The sequence below is a fragment of the Pezoporus wallicus genome, unplaced genomic scaffold (genome assembly GCF_028554395.1).
Source record: "Pezoporus wallicus isolate ANWC-B61680 ecotype Strahan unplaced genomic scaffold, APGP_CSIRO_Pwel_v1 contig_6464, whole genome shotgun sequence".
Lineage (NCBI taxonomy): Eukaryota > Metazoa > Chordata > Aves > Psittaciformes > Psittacidae > Pezoporus > Pezoporus wallicus.
In genome coordinates this window covers 5,431,030-5,453,028 of record NW_026642130.1, presented here as the reverse complement: position 1 = coordinate 5,453,028, position 21,999 = coordinate 5,431,030, and the positions used below count along the sequence as shown (strand labels likewise).

Below are 21,999 nucleotides of genomic sequence, written 5' to 3'. Positions count from 1 at the left end.
GAAGTGTCTAATGGAAAAATGATAAATGTTAATGTGTCTGCACATTCATACATAGCAGGATTTTAAAAGAAAACCTCTGAGATAACTGAAAACATTACTTAGATGTCTATCAGCCTGTTTAGAGGTCTACATACTTTTTTTTATTGCCTAATGTTATGAGTGCCTAAAATCTCGATGTTGGCTCACTTACATTTAGCAGTCTGAAAATTAGGTTTCTAGACTCCTTCAATAGTCAGTGATGTGAGGCAGGTGTCCCCAGAGGACAACTCATCCCATCCCACCTTTTCTAAGATCCAATTAATCTTCTTTTTTTTTTTTCCTAAAGGGGAAGCTCAGGTGCTTATCTTTGTCTTGATGCCTTTGAAAAATAAACAAGTAATATCAGGACATACCATGTACAGCCTTGCAGAGAAAAGAGCTAGGGATAGGAAGTAGGAGAGTAATGGGCTGGTTGTTTCCAGTTTTACTTAACTATGGACTGAAAAATGAATGTGGACAAGCTGAGCATGTAACATGTTAGAGTAGGATTGTATATACTAAAGCATCTAAAATTAATATAAAAGTTCTCTGACAAAGAAATTTCTAGGTTCTTCTTACAGTCTTCTTAAAAGTTCTTCAAAGGTATTTTCAAAGTTTCTTTGAAGTCTAACAAAATACCTGAAGATTTTCTATAGGATAATTCTTTATGGGTTTGTAAAACTCAGGTTCAAGGTGGGGAGTCTCAATCTTAAAAACTTGTCTATCATTTTCTTACCAAAATGTTGGAAAAAAATAAATTTGACATAAAATGTTCAATTCAGCCCAAATCAAAGCACTTTCTTAGACCCTTTGGGAAAAAAACAAAAGAAGGGAATAAAGACTGTTTTAACAAATGATAAAGAGTATCCCTTTCCTGTTAGTAGACTAATGGAAAAAGCACCTACGTTTTTTTAGAGCCAGATTCAGGGTTAATTCCCTTGTATGCCTGAGAACATCAGTGCCCACTCGGTTCACAGTCCAGCACAGTCTCCACATCACCACACAATAGGAGAAGTGGGGGTGAGACAGTGCCTGTCTAGGCACCATTAGTCTGCCCTGGCAATATCTGTTGAATCAGTGATTGAATTCAGGTATCACTGGATTCAGTCCCAGATGAGTAACATAATACACAAACAAGGAATTCTCTGTTCTCTCATTTTGTCTCACCTCACATGGTTTATGCATTTAAAGGGCACTTTTATAGCTGACTTGTAAGAACAGGGGAGGAAAGAAATATATGTTTAAAAAAAAAAGAAAAAAAAAATCACCAAAAACATTAGTTGGTTACATTTGTACTCTATAAATTTATAACAAGCCAATGTTGATGGTACAAGACAACAGAGTGAGATATAATCACAACAATTCAGTCCTGAAAGAATAACGACAGAAGAAATTTCCCACCAAGATTCCTCAGTTTTCCAAATCTAGTCTCAAATAAGCCTAAAAACATTCCCATGGTTGCTGAATGTTTACCAACAAGACTAAAGTAATTCCTTTTCTTTAGAAGACAGTAAGAGATGGATGGAAATGATTATTGGGACATGATAGGGTATTTCAATATCAGTGATAAAAATTGCCAAGTATAGCCTCAATGAAAAGGTTTACAGCTAACTTAGTTTCATTAACTGCATCTTTGACTAGATATTCAAGTAAATCTGTATCTGTGCAGGTTAGAATGTGTCTCCAAGGTTCTTCTTCAAGGGACAGGGCTTGGGGGATAAATTACTGTGTGAGCAATTTACCCAGCTAACAAACTTTGAACAGGAGACAAAACAGGACCCTTGCCTTAACTAACTTTTATATGTGTGTTTTTCAGTTTAGATTCTTCACCCCTGTAGCCCAGGCATTTATGATCATTACTTCTTTTGGAAAAAAGTTTGTGACTTCCCTCAGAAGTTTGTCTTCTGTTTAATGCAAGCTGAGCCTGAGCTTTTTGCATTTACAGACAAAAGTGGGGGTCATGGAAGAAGTGTAATCATTTAGAGCAAGGCTGGGACTGGGTTTCCTTCCATGCTGCAAGAATCACTTCAGTAGAAGTCACCAAGTGCCAGAGAGCACTGAGCACCCTTCTACCAGTGGATAGACACTGGAAAAGAAGAAAGTTACACCTGAACAAATAAATCTGTAAAAAACAATTCCAAAAGGTCTCTCAACCACCTATGTTGAAAGAAAGAGAAGAAAAAGAGATATAAAGGGACCAATATAAGAATGAGTATTTTGTTTTTGTTCTACTTAGTTCATACCTGAAAGCCCAGGAAGCAGACAGAGTGGAGATATATGAGCACACCCTGCCTTCATCTGGGGTGCTGGCAAGTCTGCTTGGACACACCGCCTCCCATTCTGCTGTTCCAGAAGTAATAAAATCTGCCATCATCATCCTGATAGTGCCAAAGGCAAAGAAGAGTTTTCTGCAGAATGGTTTGTAAGAAAATTAATTGATGACAGGCTTCTTGGCAGTTTGCAATCATAACATTTGTATGATCTGCTGATGCCATGGTTTTATTCCATGCTAATCAGATATTGCTCTCTTTACTATGCAAAGGCATCTCTTCCAACTATTGTGGAATGGAGAAGGCAGATCTCCAAACAGTAATAACTCAGTTCATATCAGCACATATTTTTATGAGGTCTCAGAATACTCAGTGGAAACAACCCCAACACATAACAGCCAAATGCGACAATCTGCCTGATCACTTTATATTGTGGTTATCCAGCTTTTCCAGCCATCTCCTTAGTTCCAGTACCTCACGAAATGAACCAGCTCCTAAGAGATAATTTTGGACTTCATTTACACAAACCTGGACCCATCCCACCTGACATAATTGAGTTGGCTACAAGAGAAGCTCTGTCTTCTCAATCTTCCTCTAAGTAAATGGAAGGAGACAGACACCTGTAGATTTCCAGACAGACATGCAAAGTCATCGTGTACTTGAAGGGGAGGGGGAATGATATCAGACCTGAACATGACAAGCTGCAGGATGGGGTGCTAGTGAGGGCCCTATGGATCAGGTGAAGAGTAAAGTCAAGATCCTGAATTTTCAGAAGGCAAAATTCCAGCTGCTTAAGGAGTTAGTCAATAACACCCCATGGGAAACTGCCCTCAGGGACAAGAGAACAGAACAGAGTTAGTAGGTGTTTAAGGATGCTTTCCATAGAGCACATAAATTCTTGATCCCCAAGTGTAAGAAAACAGGAAAAGATGGCAAGAGACCATGCCTGAGGGGTGGCATACCATCCAGAAGGACCTGGACAAGGTTGAGAAGTGGGCCCATGTGAACCTCATTAGGTTCAATAAGGCCAAGTTCAAAGTCCTGCACGTGGGTTTGAGAAATCCCTGGTATCAATACAGATTGAGGGGCTTAAGGTATTGGGAGCAACTTTGTAGAGAAGGATTTGGAGGTACTGGTGGATGAAAAGCTGAACACGAGCTAGCAGTGTGCACTCACAGCCCAGAAAGCCAAGCATCCTGGGCTGCATCCAAAGAAGCGTGACCAGCAGGTTGAGAGAGGTGACTCTGCCCATCTACTCCATTCTGGTGAGACTTTGCCTGGAATGCTGCATTCAGCTCTGGAATCCTTAGCTCAGAAATCCTTAGCATTTCTCCTGTGAGGACACTGTGAAAGTTGTGTTTGTTCACTCTGCAGAAAGTAAGATGAGAGTAGGTTGAAAGTTTTCAGCAGAACTCACCATAAAATTGGCTTTAAATTTCTAAGAGTGACAAAGGTGAAGAGAGGAAAAAAAAGTAATATTGTGGCTGTTTTCTGCTCTCTTGGTAGCCACGTGTCAGAATTTGGGTGCTTTCTTTGCAGACTACAACTGCAGGAAAATTCAGTTTGCTCACCTGAGGTTCAGGATTCTTGCATACTCCTGGAGCTGTTAGAGGAATCCTGGATGCCACTGTAAACCCTGAGAAAACAACAGAGGCTTGCAGAAATCTGGTGTTAGAGCAGCAGATCTCTGTGTATAATGAGAGGGCAGCTGCATGAACCTTTCATCTTCCCATTTAAAATGAAAAGATATTAAATATTTTTAAACATTGCCTAGGTAAGAATAAGATTATATCTAAAAAAGGGTTCCAAAATGCAGGTTATGTAGTCATTTTTTTATGGGTAAACATCTGTTTCAATAACATACTGCTTCTCTTGAAAAACACACTTTGGAAGACACAGGGTACATCTTGCAGGCCGCAGATAATGTTGTAAGAAAATTCATTTTACTACTCCTTGCTGTTAAATTTTTAACTTTGTCCTAATAATCTGGTTTGTATTTAGCAATCTTTTAAGTTTTTACAGTGCAGTTGGAGCCTTATGAATGAAAACACCATTATAACAATCATTTATAAGCTCGAGAGATATAGGCTGAAACTGTACAAGTTTCTATCTCAGTCTTGTAATGATAACTTATAACAGTAGCTAAAATCACTTTTAGTTCTTTAAAACTGAATGGAAATAGTAATTTACGATGTCATAGTTTGGATGAATGAGCAACATTCTCAGAAGAAATCATCTAAATAAACTGATACATAGGCTGCTGGAGGAGGCAAACAATCTTAAAATTGCTTTCTCAAACAAAATATATCTTTGCATTTTGTCCCAGATTTAAATTGCTGTGATTTATACAGATATAGTTTGTTCATTTTACATTTACTGTTATTTGCCTTTCTGCGTAAATTCAATGGACTGAGAGCACATTGTGAAGTGCTACTTACAAAGCTTTGCTGACATAAAAGTAATAAAAAGAAACATGCTGTGAGATCAGTGATTCATTGAGAACAGTCAGCACCTTGCTTCTGGTGTAAATTAGAACTTTGTTCTGAGCTGAGCAAGCAAAACCGTCTTTCAGTTACAGACTAGAATAGAATAGAATAGTTAGGGTTGGAAAGGACCTTAAGATCATCTAGTTCCAAACCCCCTGCCATGGGCAGGGACACCTCACACTAAACCATATCACCTAAGGCCTCGTCCAACCTGGTCTTGAACACCGCCAGGGATGGATCATCAGAAATGGGTAATAGTCCGTGGGACTTACTAGAGCAGGCAGCCTGTCTGCCACATCCCTGATCCGTGCCCCCGGTAGGCCACACGCCTCTCTTGAGATGGGGTCAGGCCGACAGACGAGTGCTTCTGTCCCTTTCATTGTAGAGTCCCCTACTACTACGACCCGCCGCTGTTTCCTGGCAGCACCAGTAGAGATCTTCTTTAGCAGAGCATCAGCCGGCTGTTTCTGGCTCGAGTGCGCTTCCTCATTAGCCCCCTGCAGGACAGCAAAGCGGTTCTGCGTGGGGACAACAGATTTAGAGGGAAACCCCTTGCTTTTGATTGTCTTTTTCCTCCTTTTTTTTTTTTTTTGTTTGCTTGTTTTGTTTTGTTTGTTTGTTTGTTTTGTTTGTTTGTTTGTTTTTGTCACTAATTCCCAGCTTCCCAGGTTAACGGCCTCCTTCTTTCCTTCATGAGCTAGAGGGGAAGCTCGAGGCCCCTGCACAGTTTGGGCCAGGAGCAAGCATTCCTGCTTCCTCTCAGCTTCCCTGACATCTCGCAGCCCATTAACAGCATCCCGCAGCTCAGCCCCTGCTGCAGGAGGACCTCCACCAGGGAGCACCGAGTGCAGCCCTGCCCATTGTGCACCATTCCCTCACCAGACCAGTGCAGGCACTCTCCTCTCTGCACCCCGAGCTCTGCACTGCAGCCTCCCCTCTCATCGGCTCTGTCTGGGTGCCTATGCTGCCACCGCTGCGCAGCCAGAGCAGAGCTCCCAGACGCCCGGTCATACATGGGCGAGTGCTCACCATCCCACTCCCCTGCCTGCGCGAACTGCCGCGCAAACTGCCTCTACCCGCTCTGTTCACCGTGCTCCTAACAGGATGCCACTTTCCAGATTTCTCTCAGTTACATCTACCAAGCAATTAAATGTGGTGTAGTCTGGGTTCAGGTTACCTCTGCCTTACACCTACTGCAATGACTGACAATGCCACATTTGAAAGTGTATGAAAATCACTAGAAACAGAGAGCTTGAATGAGTTTGATTTAGCAGCTTCCTTGTTCCTCCTTTTTCTTTCACAGCACTGGGCTCCTTAGAAGAGCCTCTAACTCCTGTTAGACTTTTTAGAGATGAAGGATACCTGAATCAGCATATCAGAGGAAAAGAGTCAGAGATCATCTCAATTCCTATTACAATTAAAAACTCTCTTGTTTCTAATGGTCAGAGAAATTAGTGAATGCACACAAGAAAGTGAGGTGGGAGTGATGTGCTCAGAATAGACAGGGTTTGATCCTAAAGCTGGCACTAGTGATATGTTATCATGATTTTGCTGCATTCATGGCACTTTCCCAAATAATTCCCAGGTGCAAATTAGTCTTTGGGTATGGATATTTTATTGTAGAGGCTAAAAATGTAAAATGCCATGGTGATTCTTAGATTACACCAGCTGGTCTCTGTGACAGAAAATTGGCACTAGAAATATTTAATTCATTAGAATGGATGCAGATTAGGAATCGCAAATGAATTCTGCATGGACCTTTGCACAACAAAAGGTTCATGAGAGAAAGGGCTACCACTCCAGCCCTCCTTGAGGTATTAGGAAAATACACATGCAAACCAATTTAATGTTCAAAATTATTTACATCTGAAATTGTGGGTGTTCAAAATAATAATGGGAAAAGGGTGGTCAGCCAGCTGGCTCACTGCTCCTGAGCCAAAAACACACCCCCAAGAAAAACCACAAAATGTTCCTTATATATTAAGTCTATGATGAATTTAGCCAGTGTAATAATTAAGTGAAAAGCTTAATTATACCCTCTTGGGACAGACTACTGAAGGTCAGGTTTCAGATACATTAATGAGCTGCTAAATGCTGCTGACTGGGAAAGGATTTTTTAAGGCCTGCACAAGCCCAGTTATATTTCTAATGCCAGCACTGGGTCTATTAGATGTCTGTGGGAGTTTTGCCATGAAAAGAAAGCTCATCTTGTCCTTTATGTACTACCATTTCACTAGGTTTTATGAGAAGCATTTTTTAGATGACGACATGCACCACAAAACTGGGAAAGGGCTTGTTGGCCTAACTCCAGCTCTACAGGGGGTCCCCTGGTCAGTGATTTAGAGGGAGAATCGGAGATATGCAGGGAAGGAAGCCTTTTCTGGTGACAGTCCTGCCTCTTGGAAAGGTTGAAAAGCAACAAGGGAAGGAGTCTAGGGCTTGTGGAAAATGCAGCAGTTATGCTATCTTCAGAACTGGGAAGCAAAATGTTTTAACAGATGCCTATTAGCTTGCACAGTTTACTTCTGTGTCTTGGTCTAACACCCAAGGTATGAATCCCCAGAGTATGACATATGCATATATTGGATGATATCAGGCTTTAAGTATATATTACAATAAAAGTCCTGGGTTACATGAGAACAGCAAGGTCTGGTCAATGACAGGTGTACACTGATGGATCCCAATAATATTTTAAAACTAGATTTCTTTTTGCCTCAATTTCCCTGGTAACAAATTGGTGTAATGCCCATAATAGTGTCACAGAGGTCATGATATTCACAAATGTACATGGAGGATGTAGGAATGAATGCAGGCACTGCCATATGGACCCCTGGCAATATAATTAATCAATCTGCAATCAGTGCTGTGTACAAATGATAAGGGTAAATAGGACCTGAGACCATACAGTGAATGAGGAAAGTGTTTGTATCAGTTTAAAGACAAGTTTCTGAATGTTATAACAATAAGAATAAAATTAGTAAAGTCAAAACCACAAGTACCAGAGTTAAGGGCAGGAAGACTTGCACAGTTTTAATTCATTCTTCATGTGTATATGGATTTTAATGCAGTCATCCTCAATAATACAGAAGGACGTAAAATCATTCAGACTGACTCAGGCCAAAGAGTTTATCTATTTCAGTATCTTATCTCTAGTAGTAGCCAATGTCACATGCTTTAAAAGTGAGGCTTTCAATGGGTTAACTGCACTGTAAAGTCATCCTTTTTCAAAACATTCCCCTTTGCTCCATCTACTGCTTGGCTTTCTGCCTCTCACATCCAGATCTGTTGCTTCTGACTTTAATGACCCTTTCCATGCAATTTTCCTTCATGAATTCATGAAAGTCCTCTTAACCTCCTGAATGGTCCATATTAGTGTTACAGGTCTTTGAACAACTGTCATTCGAGTCTAGCTGTGAGCAGCTGGCACAGCATCAATATGCTTCAGTAGTAATTTTTTAATAGAGCTGCATAAAGAAACAAAAGAAATAGGGGTTTATTTCAGTCTTTTCAAGAAGCCATTTCTTCTTTCTTTGGTTCATATTGCTTTTCACTCTTTAATGAGCGGAAACTCTTAGATCCAAGCATAGCCTTTTGCCCATGCAAAGGCATGCTGAGGACCATTATAACCACTTGGCAGCTTGGCTGAATTAATATCTTCATCTACAATATTTCCTGGCACTGCTGTTTGATAAATGGAAGAAATGTAACCTACACATCTTGGATCTGCAACATGGAATCTCCAGGCTAGATTTTAGGGATAAACTGGGAATATGGGAGAGGGATGTTGCACCCCCCCAGGATTACTGAGTGAGCAGCACAGCTTGTGTATCTCGACATAAGGCAGCAGTCACATTGCTGCATCAGCTGCTTGGCAGCAGCTAAAAGCAGACTTCCCAGCTCAAGTAGTCCCACTGGTGGGATGACCTGAACCGGAGTTGCAGTGCTGCAGCAGGGCACAGGCAGCCCAGCGCTGCAGTGCACAGAACACCTCCTTCCTGGGCTTGGCAAGGGCAGCAGAGCAGCCTTCCTCCACATCCCTGTGCAATGCAGAACCTGGGCTTTTGGGGAAGGAAAGGGAGATTTAATACATATTTATCAAATTGCTGAATAAGTCCCCCTTATTTCCTTCACTCCCAGCTAATGGAAGCAAAAAGCTAACGTTGCCTCCTGCTCTGCCTCGCCACCCCTGTTCCAAAGTAAACAGATGTCAGCAAGTCCTGCATTAACACCACTGTTAAAAATATCAGTGTCAGCAGATGGGTCCATTCTCTTTGGTCTAGAGCTGTCTCTTCATTGCTGAAAAAGTGTGGTTTTACATCAAGATATGTAGATTAGATGGAAACCTCAGTGGCTGCATGAAGAGCACACGTGTTATGCTCTGCACCTTAGTGTTCACCAGCTGGAGTAATTTACAAATAGAAAATATTAAAGAAGGAAAGGATTTGACCTGCATTAATTATCAAGATAGAAATTAGTCCTGCTTTTCTCAGCTAGAACCTGGCCCTAGGGTACCAAATGAAAATGGGCTGCTTCCGCCAAGATGCAGCAGTTGTGCAAACCCTGTGAACCAAGCTAATCACAGGACCAGGTCTTCAGCCACTGGGGAAGAATGGTGCCTCATTAGGCTTTGGAGATGTTTGGGGAATATCAGACAGACTATATCCCTTTCAAAGGGAGATAGATGCCCTCAAGGTTGGGTCGGCCAGATGACTAGATTCACTGGCAAAGTGAAGGGTGAAATTTTTCCTGCTTATTACTTGTTACACTCTAGCATCCAGATTATGCAGACAATTGTGTCTTATCACCAAAAGATAAAAGCTTTACGCTTTCATAACTAGGTCCCACCACTAAAAATGTTACGCACTTCCCTCATGGGTAATTCCAAAAGTTGTCCCACTCTCTTCAAACACTCTTGTGCTCTCTTCATTTGCTCAAGTTTACAAATGCACCAGTCATTTTTCAGACACACATACTTTCACACATTTTATTCGTTTCTCCACTTCTATTTTCTTCTCCAAATATTAACTGTTTTATTGGTTTTCTGTGAAGAATCCACAGTTGGTTTCTCTCTGCTAGAAAGGAGCAAATGACTAAACTCATTGTTTGTGTAATAATTCAAGTATAGATTATTTTTTTTCTGAATGACAGAATCCACACTTGATAAAAGCATTTTTGTTTCTTTGGGACTCACTAGTACCTTATCCATCTGATTTTCCTTTGGATGTTACTGGATTATCGAATCCAGGTTAAAAACAAAGCATTCTGATCAGTGTCACAAGTTCATCCTATGCTTTTTGCATCAATGAATATATAATCAGTTCATTAACAGCTTGATCTAAATTAATTCTTTGTCTTCTATATGTCACTTAAACTCCCATCAATGAATAGTAATTTCCATATGTGCAGTTCTTGTTTACAATATTCATTAAAAAGCTTAGATGAGAAACAGTGAAAAGCATTTTAATTCATTGCTAAGCACAGCAGAAAACTAAGCAGGATTCCAACTTTATATACAATTTGCAAGCAGTGTATGTGAGCTCAAACATAAATCTCTCATAATGAGGTTTGCAGCCTGATGAGTAATGACATCCATTGAAATGTTCTCTGTGTTCAGCTCTGTTTCAATGCATAGGGTGAGGGGTGTTGCTATTTAATATTTCAGTTCCTTCTAACAAGAAAAGGAGCTTCTAGGCATTAAAAACTGTAAAATCTGACCTTGAAATAAACTGCAGCAAACAAGCCTTGAATACAACGTGTATTCAAGTGGTGTCAGTAGGTTTCAGTCAGAAACATGTTTGCATCTAGACCACCGGGTCTTCGGCTTTTCTCCAGTGCTTAAACCCCGGGCTTCTACCCAGGGATGCTTCTGGTGAAGCTCTGGAAAGGCCTTGTCAATATGAAAGATCCAAAATTGGCTAAGATACAAAATCAGAGATACCCAATTCATATTAGCACTAATTATTCTTAATTCAAATCAAGATCAAGTTCCCATTAAACTGGTCTCTGTGCAAACAGGGATAACAGTGTTTGCCTTGGAGTCTGAAAAATGAGAAACAAACTGAGGGAAGATTGAGGATCTGCCAAAAGGATGTGTCATGTAAGTAAATGATCACCGTGCAGTTTAGCCCAGTTCCCTAGTTGCTTGCTCATGTCTAGGCATTTTATTTTGCCTGGGAAAAAAAATATTTTGAGGTGGATGGGAAAGAGTAAAGAGAGGGGGCTGTCAAGGACTGTGGACCTGATTGCCTGAAGAGAGCATGTAAAAGAAAGGAGACCAAAAGAGCAAGTGAACCATTGCTTTTCATCTGTGTTTCCAACAGCCTGGCATTAATGTAAGTTACAGGTCGCAGCTCTTTAGGATCTTAGAAGTCACAGTGGGACTCTTCTATGGCTGCTACATCGCTACATCATTTTCTTCTTCTACAGGCTTCTGTATAGACTTCCTTCTGCAGTGGGAAGATTTAGGAAAACAGTGTGCAGATGGATGATATGATTATTCTTATGCAATTTTAGCAGTCTAAAAGTCAGGCCCCCAGGCTAAAAGTCTCAGCTCCCTTTCCAACAGGTGAAAAGAAAGAGGTATTTTCACAGCTATAGCTGCGCTTGAGAAGTTGCCAGTATTTCATGGGAGTAGGGTCTGGCTGATACTGAGCTCTCCTGAAATGGCATTATGCAGCAAACACCAGACAGAATCAAATGTTTGCCACTCTCTCACTGCTTTTCAACCTCAAACACTCACAGGGTTGCTATTTGCCAGGCTGCACTGAAATGCCCATAACAAGACTAACTCTTTTATGTTTTGGTCTTAGCAGCAATTCCCAGAATTATTTAAAAGGCCTTTTGAAGTGCTCATGCAAGAAGAAATAAATGCCATCACTTGGAGCACACATGAAAGCATTGGTAATAGTCTGTGTGTTTAACAGAAGCGCCCCATGATGCAGTTACTTTTTTAATAAGATTCATGTTGTAATGGGAATGAACCAAAACTTGGGAGCTGAATGCCACTGACGGGTTCAGGCCTGCAGAGTGGCCACAAGCTAGCAGAAATCACATTATGGTTCACAAAATGGTTGAGATTGGAAGGGACCATCTAGTCCAACCTCCCTGCTGAAGCAGGTTCACATAGAGCTGGTTACAGAGGAACAAGTCCAGGTGGATTTTGAAAATCTCCAGGGCGGAAGACTCCACAGCCTCTTTGGGCAGCCTGTTCCAGTGGTCTGCAACCCTCAAAATAAAGAAGTTCTTCCTCATATTCAGATGGAACTTTCAGTCTGTGTCCATTGCCCCTTATCCTGTTGTTGGCCACCACTGAAAGATATCTGACCCCATTCTCTTGACACCCACCCTTAAGATACTTGTATGCAAACAGGCTGTTCTCTGCTGCTTTTATTCCCCAAGGCATTCATCCTAATTTTTCCAATTTTTATTTTTAACTGTATTAAGTGGTCTTTAATCTGCTTTTCCACTCTTCTCGTTTCTGTCCCTATCCTCTTCAAACTTATTTTAACTATCTGCTCATAATTACCTTTTTGTTTTGAAATATGAGGCAGAAAAAGCATTATATATTTCTACCTTCTCTGCAGCCTCCCTTACTTGCTCTTGTAACCTCACAAGTACTAGAAAAAAAATTTTTGTTGTCTCCTTTCTTCTTAAGTAGTCATAGGCCATTGCCTGTCTGGCAAATAAAAATTGCTGTACTTCATTCATGTCATGTTAGTACCAGGGAAATTTGGCAGTTTTGACCCAGAGCCAAAGACCCCGTGAACCTTCCTAGAATGCTCAGTGAATTTAACTCTACTTTCAATGTTGTCAGTGACATTAGTGATGAAGCTGAAGGAATAGAATTTTACAGAGTGTCTGTGGTGTCTGAATCACCAGAAATGTCAGAAAATGTTCAGAAAAAAATGGATTTGTATCCTTGTTGGGAAAAAGGAATAGAGGTGTTTATTTGGGGAGAACAACAAAGGCTGTCTGGAACACTTGGTATTGGAGTGATGATGTGGGAAAAGCAGTCAGGCAAACATTTCCTCTTGTGGCAGCAAGAGAATTCCTGCTCTGTATTTCCTAATTCCTGTATTTGTGTAATAAAGCTGAAGTTATCTGTAAAAGAGAGACAAGTGAAAATTTTAAATCTGTGTAATAATAACAATCATAAAAACATCAGTGCTGATTTTTATCCACAAAGAAGTTACAAATATCAAAATTTTGTTTCTTTAAGAACGTGTTCTATTAGAAAAAAAATCTAGAGTTCAATTACAGTATTTTAATTTTCAGTATTAACAAAAGCTCATGTATCCATATTAGTGTATACTCTTGGTTAGTCTTTGCATACAAATAATCTTCACAATGAAATCTCTTTCTATTAATCATTACATACCTACTATAGAATTAGTTGCACCTACTATTCATCACTGAGAATGTGATACATTAAAACTTATAAATTAATAACAATAAAAACATGCCAAAGATGGAGCTATGAATATAATCTTACAGGTGGGCAGATAAGTGAGACTGTGGAATAAGAAGAGAAAAGTCAATATTACTGTAAATTAATAAAGTTGGTAGAGCATTGCTTCACCTATGGATTCTTTGGAAAGTGCCAGTCCAGTGTAACTTAAACCATTTCTTTAAAAGGACTTATTTTCATAAATTTGCAATCTATAAACATTACAATGATCCACATTATTTTAGCATTTTCAGAATCTCTTATTTTTTATTTGAGTTTGCCAAACATTTTTAGCTTTGATCTCTAACAAGAGACTCCCACAGTTATCCTTACTATACATTTACAACAACAGCCTGCAGATAATGGACCCATTTCAGTGACATTTGGAATGGGGATAGATATCTCAGACACTACTACAATCTTGGAAGCTTTGTGAAAATTCATGTCTACAAAGTAGAAAAAATCTTGGGTTAGTACCTCTTAGTGTTAATCTAGGATCTACTTCCTAGTACCTAGGAGGTAGAAGGCAGAACTCCACTATTTTGTATTTTATTGGTAACATCCAGGTGGCCAATTAGCACATGCATCTTAGCCAAGGAACACACACCTAGCTGGTGAACATTTGGCTGAGGACATTTGGATTGGATATTAGGAAACATTTCTTCACCAAAAGGGTTGTCAAGTGCTGGAACCCTTTGCCCAGCAAAGTGGTTGAGTCACCATCCCTGGAGGTATAGAAAAGATGTGTATATGTGGTGTTAGGATATGATTTTGTGGTGGACTTGGGAGTTGGACTTGATGATCTTAAAGGTCCTTGCCAACCTAATTGATTCTATAATTCTTATCCCATTATATAAAATTATGAGAGGACACGGGCACTGGAAGTGGTGACCACTCAGCCTTGTCTGCACCCTGCAGGATACTTGCACACTTGTTTTAAGCATAATGCAAAACTGCATTCAAATCACTGGATTCTGCAGCTTCATTCAGGCCAAGGAACTAATCCTTTCTGCTTGATGGTGTGAAAGTGACAGTGTGCAAGACAGTCATGCCTTGAGAATTTGAAGAGACTGACCCTAAATTTACCAGGGAGCTCAAGGTCCCTCCTGAACCAAGATGCTGATACAGAAGACATCAGGCTTTTTGCTAACTGCAAGACTTCTGTAATACTGTATGCTTACCTTTCACTGGGGATGCTGATTTGCAGTAAAACAGGTAACATTCACAGAACTTGACAGTTTATGCTGTAATTTTCCCTGTCCAGAATGACTGTCAGGAGTCTCCTTTGGGCAAAATAAGCAGCTGAAGGAATCCAAAGAATTAAAATCAAAAGACAAGCTCAATAATCTTCTTGTTCACTCTTATACACTTCATTATTTGCAAATCTCCTGTTGTCATATTTCTGGTTGTTACAAGAAAATTACCTTTGTGCATGCTGTGTTGCATACACTTCTTGTACTGCAGAGAATGAAGGCATGCAGAGGAGGAGGCATCTGCAGTCTGCTTCTACTTCTTTATTTTCTCAGTACTGTGTTTCCTTATATTGTCCAGAATTTTGTCAGGGCTTGACCCAAAGTGCAGAGAATGATAGAATCATAGAGATCTTCCCACTTTCTCAGCAAAGCCCAAATATATGGTTTTCATTTTTGATCAGGAGTTTCAGTTGAAAGCCAAACCCTTTTGGCTGTGTTTTTTAATGTCAGTTTTTGTATTTTCCCCCAAATTGAAATTCTCTGCTAGGAAATAAAAGAATATGGTTGTGTATATATATATATTCAACATACAAGTTGTATTAAAATGTATACATGAATAGCCTTTACTAATTAAACATTTTCTAGTAAGATTAGTTTCAACTTTATCATTCTGTCCCAAAGTTTAATACCTGTAGGGCTGTGATTATGACGAGTAAAATGAAAGTAAGTCTGTAGTAAGCTTTAATTTATTAAAAAATCATACCCCTAAAATAATTTTCAGTTTGGAACACAAAGAACTTGTCATGGAGCACTGACCACATCTGACTCTTTTCAGAATGTCCTCTCATGTGAGCTAAGGGAATTCCTTCTCATCCAAATGAGCTCTAAATACCTAAGAGAGACAGATGAAGACAAAATAATGAAAAAAAAAAAACTATATGTTTTCTAGACAATAGTGTAGACCAATGATTTAGCCAGTATTGTACTCTCCATCCTTACTATCAGCATGTCAAACTTTACAGAGTATGGAAACTAGTGTACTATCACTGAGGAGTTCCAATTTCACTCAATAGGTAGAGAACCATCATATAAATTATTCTGGTTATTTGTACTTAATGGCAGTGTATCTTTTCCTTTGTCTAGCATGAAGAACGAAGATGTCCCTTTCTTGGTCACACCAGCTCATTTCTCAGATAATGCCTTCAATTTATACTCCCTGGAATAAATTGTTGTTACTTGCATTTGTAAGTGTATGAAACTGAATATTTTGAAAGATGTAGTAGAATACCACAAGAAATTTCATGAATGAGCCTCAGACTTGCACTAAACTTCATGTTCTTTTATGTCCTATATATGCAGTGAATATGAAAACTAATTCAATGTCCATTAAAATCAATGACTGTCTTTTAAAGGCTATTTCACAATTTTATTTCTGAGCATGGAGAGTCTCAGAATATCAGCTATTAATTTAAGCAGCTGCACATGAATTCTGGTATCTAGTTTTAGACAGACACCTCATAATTTTTCATTTGTTTAACTAGTTTCAAAATCATAACAAAATTTAGCTGACAAAATTTTTTGACTCCTGGAAGACAAAAAACCTTCCCGAATCTGGATGATGGTACCCCTTTATATATGGTACATGTACGTACTTTGTTTTCTCATTCCAGGTCATGGAACCAAAGGAGTGTTTGAACTTCTCTCAGGATGGCGTCGAACCAGAGAGAATCTGCCATTCAAGGACAGAGTAGCAGATGCCTACTCAGATGTCATGGTCTCCTACACAATGACAAGCTCCTTGTATTTCATAGCCTTTGGCATGGGTGCAAGTCCTTTCACCAACATCGAAGCTGTAAAAGTCTTTTGCCAGAACATGTGTGTCTCCATCCTGTTGAACTACTTCTATATCTTCTCCTTCTTTGGCTCCTGCCTGGTCTTTGCTGGCCAGTTGGAGCAGAACCGTTATCACAGCATCTTCTGCTGCAAAATCCCTTCAGCAGAATACCTGGACAGAAAACCTGTGTGGTTCCAGACCATGATGAACGATGGCCATCAGCATACTTCTCACCATGAGACTGACCCTTACCAGCATCACTTTATCCAGCATTTCCTCCGAGAGCATTACAATGAGTGGATTACCAACATATATGTCAAACCATTTGTGGTGATACTTTATCTCATCTATGCCTCTTTCTCCTTTATGGGGTGCTTACAGATTAATGATGGAGCCAACATTATCAACCTTCTTGCCAGTGAGTCTCCAAGCGTCTCCTATGCCCTCATACAACAGAAGTATTTCAGCAACTACAGCCCAGTGATAGGTTTTTACATTTATGAACCTCTTGAGTACTGGAATGGCACTGTGCAAGAAGACCTAAAAACAATAAGCCAGGGGTTCAATACAGTGTCCTGGATTGAGCAGTATTACCAGTACCTTCGTGTGGGTAACATCAGTGCAACCAATAAAAGTGACTTTATCAGCATTCTCCAGAGCTCCTTTTTAAAAAAGCCAGAATTTCAGCACTTCAAAAATGACATTATTTTCTCCAAAGCTGGAGATGAGAACAATATAATTGCTTCTCGTTTGTACCTTGTGGCCAGGACTAGTGAAAACACACAGAGGGAGGCAATAGAACTGTTAGAGAAGCTGAGACCTCTCTCTCTTATACAGAGCATCAAGTTCATTGTGTTCAATCCTACTTTTGTTTTCATGGACCATTACGGTTTGTCAGTAACTATGCCTGTCCTGATTTCTGGTTTTGGCATCCTGCTGATGTTAATACTGACTTTTTTCCTGGTTATCCATCCTCTGGGAAATTTCTGGTTAATTCTCAGTGTCACCTCAATAGAGCTGGGTGTCCTTGGCTTGATGACTTTATGGAATGTAGACATGGATTGCATTTCTATATTGTGCCTTATCTACACTTTGAATTTTGCCATAGATCACTGTGCACCCCTGCTTTATACATTTGTACTAGCTACTGAGCACACCCGAACTCAGTGTATAAAGAACTCCCTCCAAGAGCATGGGACAGCCATTTTGCAGAACGTTTCTTCTTTCCTTATTGGGTTGGTCCCCCTTCTCTTTGTGCCTTCAAACTTGACCTTCACACTGTTCAAATGCTTGCTGCTTGCCGGCAGTTGCACACTTCTGCACTGTTTTGTTATTTTGCCCGTCTTTCTAACCTTTTTCCCACCTTCCAAAAAGCACCACAAGAAAAAGAAACGAGCCAAAAGGAAGGAACGAGAAGAGATCGAATGCATAGAGATTCAGGAGAATCCTGATCATGTTACAGCGGTTTGAAAGGCTTAGTAAAAATAGTAATATATTCTCTTTTTAAAAAAGCATTGCACAGAGATGCAGGGAAAATAGAGCAAAGATCTCAGCTGCTTGTGCTGGCCAGGTCTGACAAGGCAAAGGAAGATCAAGAAGGGGTATTCATGACACATCAAGGTGCAAACTTTTTTTAACAAAAATAATGAAAGTAAAATTGATCTCAAATGTTTCCTTTGGATCCTCATCCTTCACCAGGGAAGAGTCTGTTAGCCATTAAATGTTCCTGAATCTCAAACTGTAGTTCTAATGGATATTGCTCGATCTGTCATAATGAAGTAAAGGTAAAAAAAAAAAAAGAAAAAAAAAGGAGTTACAATTAAGTAAAAAGTAGAGAAAGAGGCAGATTTGTTTGATAAAAATTGTCCAAAAACATTTCAAATGAGAAAAGGGAACAAGTCCAAGAAAGATAAAAAAAAATGCCATGCTATATTTTTCTTATTTTCTTGAGAAGCTGGTTAAGATGAAACCTATGCACTTGGGAAGTAGATGTTTAAAGCAATCTAAGCCAAAGTACTTCCCAATTATAGTATACCATGTATACCTGTAACACCACAATTAGAGTGTTATTGTGAATATGGATGGCAAGGTTACAGAGTTTAGGTATAGAAGTACTGTTTATATAAGAGAAGAAACAATCATAGCCATTTGGAAATTTAAAGTTTAGTTTCTTTAAATGTAACACATGACTTTTATCCCACAATGTTACAGCTGGTGGTTAACACCATGCTTACATTTTTGGTAATTTCAAATTGTGAAATTCCCCTTGAAATAACAGATCTCACAAAACTAAAGAAGGCCATCACTACTGCAGCAGTATTTGCAGTTCCTGCAGTGTAACACTTGTGAATTCTAATTTCTCAGTGTTGACATTAAATACTGAATATTAATCAAGCAGGCACTTTAAATGTAATGATAGATTGCATATCACAGGAATAATGTGATTATGTAAAAGCTGAGTCAGCTCTGGAGCACCTGTACAGTATTATCATTATATGTTTGGTCCAGTGGACGAAGATATATGTTTGCTGGTACTTGCAATATGCTGCAGAAAGTGGGATTTTCCCCTTCTTTAAGCAAAACATCAGTCAAACACCTGGCACACACAAAAAGACCTTGTTCAGGTTTGCATGGGGATGAATCACCTCCTGGTTGTAAAAGGACAGATTGGTCCCCTGTGGGAAGGGGAGGGTGAAATGTCTTTGTTATTATTATTCCTAAGTGTTTGAGTGTTGATTACCTGCAACATAAAGCTTTGTTATGGCATTTGAAATTTCACAGGAGAGTGCAGTAAATCCGCAGTCACTATGTGACACTAGAAATCATACTGTAAAGAACTATGAATGACTTTCTTTGCTTTGTAAACTATACAGCTTAAAAGCCCAAGAGAAGAGATGAAAATAGATCTAGTGATTTCTGTCTGCTCTTTGCTCAGTTCTGCACTGGAGCTTGCCATGTCCATCTCTCCTTTCAGCATTTTAAAAGGGCTTGCATTCTACTCTCTGGAATATGGTATATCATCACCTACATGAGCAAGGTCTTCCTGAACATATAGTATCCATGAGGACACTATGTAAAGATATCACTATATGGAGTGTTTATGTCTACTCTGTATTATTTGTTGGTACTTTTAAAAGATGTCTGGAAGCTTTCTGCTTTCCAAAATGTGTATACTTGTCTATTGTGGCTGGTTAACTCAGTCTCAAACCTGCAGAGCTTGCTGATGAGGGTGTGTACATGTGTTTTACTAAAAATCCCTCTACAAGAAGCTGATTCTTTGCTATGTGACATCTCGTCTCTTCCTGCTGTTTCATGGTTAGGGAGAGCCAGAAAAAATTCAGATGCAGCACAAAAAGCCATTTGAATGCCAGTTCTAATATTTATTAGCTGCTTCTCTTTCGAAGAAATGCAGTTTCCCTCTTCTCTACGCTTTCTGTACTTGACCATTACCATTTGCAAAAATGACCTCTGTGTTTTAAGAGTGGTCAAAGGTCTTGATTCTTCAAGGAACCTTTTGTGTGCAACATCTTGGAGAAAGACAAACTTTCTAGATAAGCAATGTTGCAAAGTTTGAATCCAGATCAAAACTTCAGGTCTAGCTAGATCAAGGCTACTGGTTTGACCCAAGATATTCAAGGGCAAGCTGAAAAACTGAGATCTTAAGGGTTTAGTAAGGTTTAGGAGCAGGGAATGTTTTCACGTTGGGTTATGGCTGAGATGCATCTCTAGTTGGGAGGTACTTGCCAACCTTGATCTGCATCTTAAAGACATTGTGCAATATACATCATTTTTAGAACAGATGGTTCTGAATGTCAAGCTTTCTGTATATCTTCTTACACTTCCTCCACTGCCCATACAAAACATGGGTTGCTAGACCACTGTGCCCCTTGGGTATTATTTCTGGATGTGTCACAGATGAAGTTGCTGGTCTTCTCTTGTACTACGCAGATGTATCCCAGGGATCTCTGTCATGCATTGTACTGAAAAAAGTAGCATCTTCTAAAGCCATCAAAGCCAGGATTCATCTCATCTAACTTTGCACACTGCAAACGTAGACATTTATACCTGACCTTCCTTTACGACCAAAGGAGAAGGACAGACACTTCTGACCCATCTTACAGCTGTTCATTAAGCATGAATGAATTGCACTTTAAAAAATATATATTTTTCTGTCCATCGGTGATAAAGGAAGCTCAGCATGAGAAGTTGAGACAGAGACATCAGCAATGCAGACTCAACCAGATTTGGTGAAATTAAACCCACTTAAAACAACCAAATATCAAGTGAAAGAGAAAAAAAAAATGAAAAATAAAAATAGAAACTGGCCTCCTAATCATCTATTTTAGGGATAAATCCCAGGAGTAACTCAGCTCAGATTTTATGTTTGACTTACGAAGTTTCTATTTTTCAAAAATTGCCTAGCAGAAGATGATGAGCTAAGTCGGAAGATGTCAATACTGAAGGTGGGCTTACATAAATGAGTTAGAGTTTGATGAGATGTCAAACCAGCTTCTCTCTCAATATCAATGTAATGCATGAGCAATAACACTTGTGTATACCAGACACAAGATATATAGATTACACCCTGGGAACAGAAGTTTTTTATTTCTATGTCAATGCTGGAGTGGAGCAGAAAACAAACCAGATATTCTATGGATGTCACTTTATTACTTTATTTATGAACCGTTCTCTGGATTCACCAAGAAAAGTTATTGCAGCTGTTACTCCTGCAGATACATCAGTCTTTTTGGAACAAGGAAAACTTCGATATGAAGCTACAAAAAAGAACATTTTCTTCTATAATTCAGTTCATACTGGAATCATTTGGGGATGGGGAGTTTGTATTTTTCATTCTTTTTTTTTTTTTCTTATTTTGCTTTCAGTTTTTTTCAGTGAATTCTACCCTTTTCTGCATCACCTTTTCAGTTCAGCTGCAGCTACATAAGCACTGGTACAGAGAGGACATAGCCCATGTAAATCAATTTGACACTCTGTTACATGCTGCACACTGGGTCTTCATTATATCCTTTTTTTCCCAGTTACCATAAGTCCTTGGGGTATTGAACATATTCCTTTAAAGTCTGGTTTTATATATGGTCTACATAATCTGCTAAGAACCCTGTGTGCATTTCCTACCTGTTTTGGTTTCATTCCCTCAAAGTATATTGGTTTGAATTCATTGTTGAGATAACTCTGTTGAAGTCAACAGATTTATTGCCACAATATATCTGGCTTTGCATGTTTTCTGTTTAGTAAGAAGTGAAATCGTGACGAACCTCTTTCTTACATTGTTGATATGACTGTTGAACATTATATCTGTTTATAGCCATTGTTGCATGCTGCATTCAGGAGGCTGTAGTGAACGTATATTTCTGTATTTTTTTCTTTACACTTTCTCATGTAGTCTGTTTTAACTTTTGTTAATCTATTCCTTCTTCTTTTTCATTAGAGTTAAGTCTTCACCTCTGCAGTCCAGTACTTGATGTTTCGTAAACTTATTGCTTAAGAAAGCAAAATGCTTTTTATGGCCAAGATAAGTATGGATGCATGGCACCTTGCATGTACAATTTAAAGACATTATTTTCAGGGTTATTGTTCTCAATTGTTTACTTAAAAAACAAAAAATCCTTTTTAGGATGTGACCTGCCACATGCTAGTATTGATTTGGGTTCACTTCAACAATTCTAGTTTTGAAATTTTCTCCAGTGGGGAGAAACAGAACCAGGGGAGAAGGAGGAAATATGCGGTAAAA

General features: G+C 39.3%; 1 protein-coding gene across 2 annotated transcripts in view; it reads left to right on the top strand.

Moving 5' to 3' along the window:
* The window catches only part of PTCHD4 (patched domain containing 4), an 82,187-nt gene extending 64,156 nt beyond the window's left edge, over positions 1-18,031 (top strand). For both annotated transcript variants that reach the window (XM_057427713.1, XM_057427712.1), the window contains exon 3: positions 16,084-18,031. In XM_057427713.1, the coding sequence (XP_057283696.1) occupies positions 16,084-17,717 (1,634 nt within the window). In that variant the 3' untranslated portion in view covers positions 17,718-18,031. The remainder of the gene's footprint in view (positions 1-16,083) is intronic.
* The last annotated feature ends 3,968 nt before the right edge of the window (positions 18,032-21,999 follow it).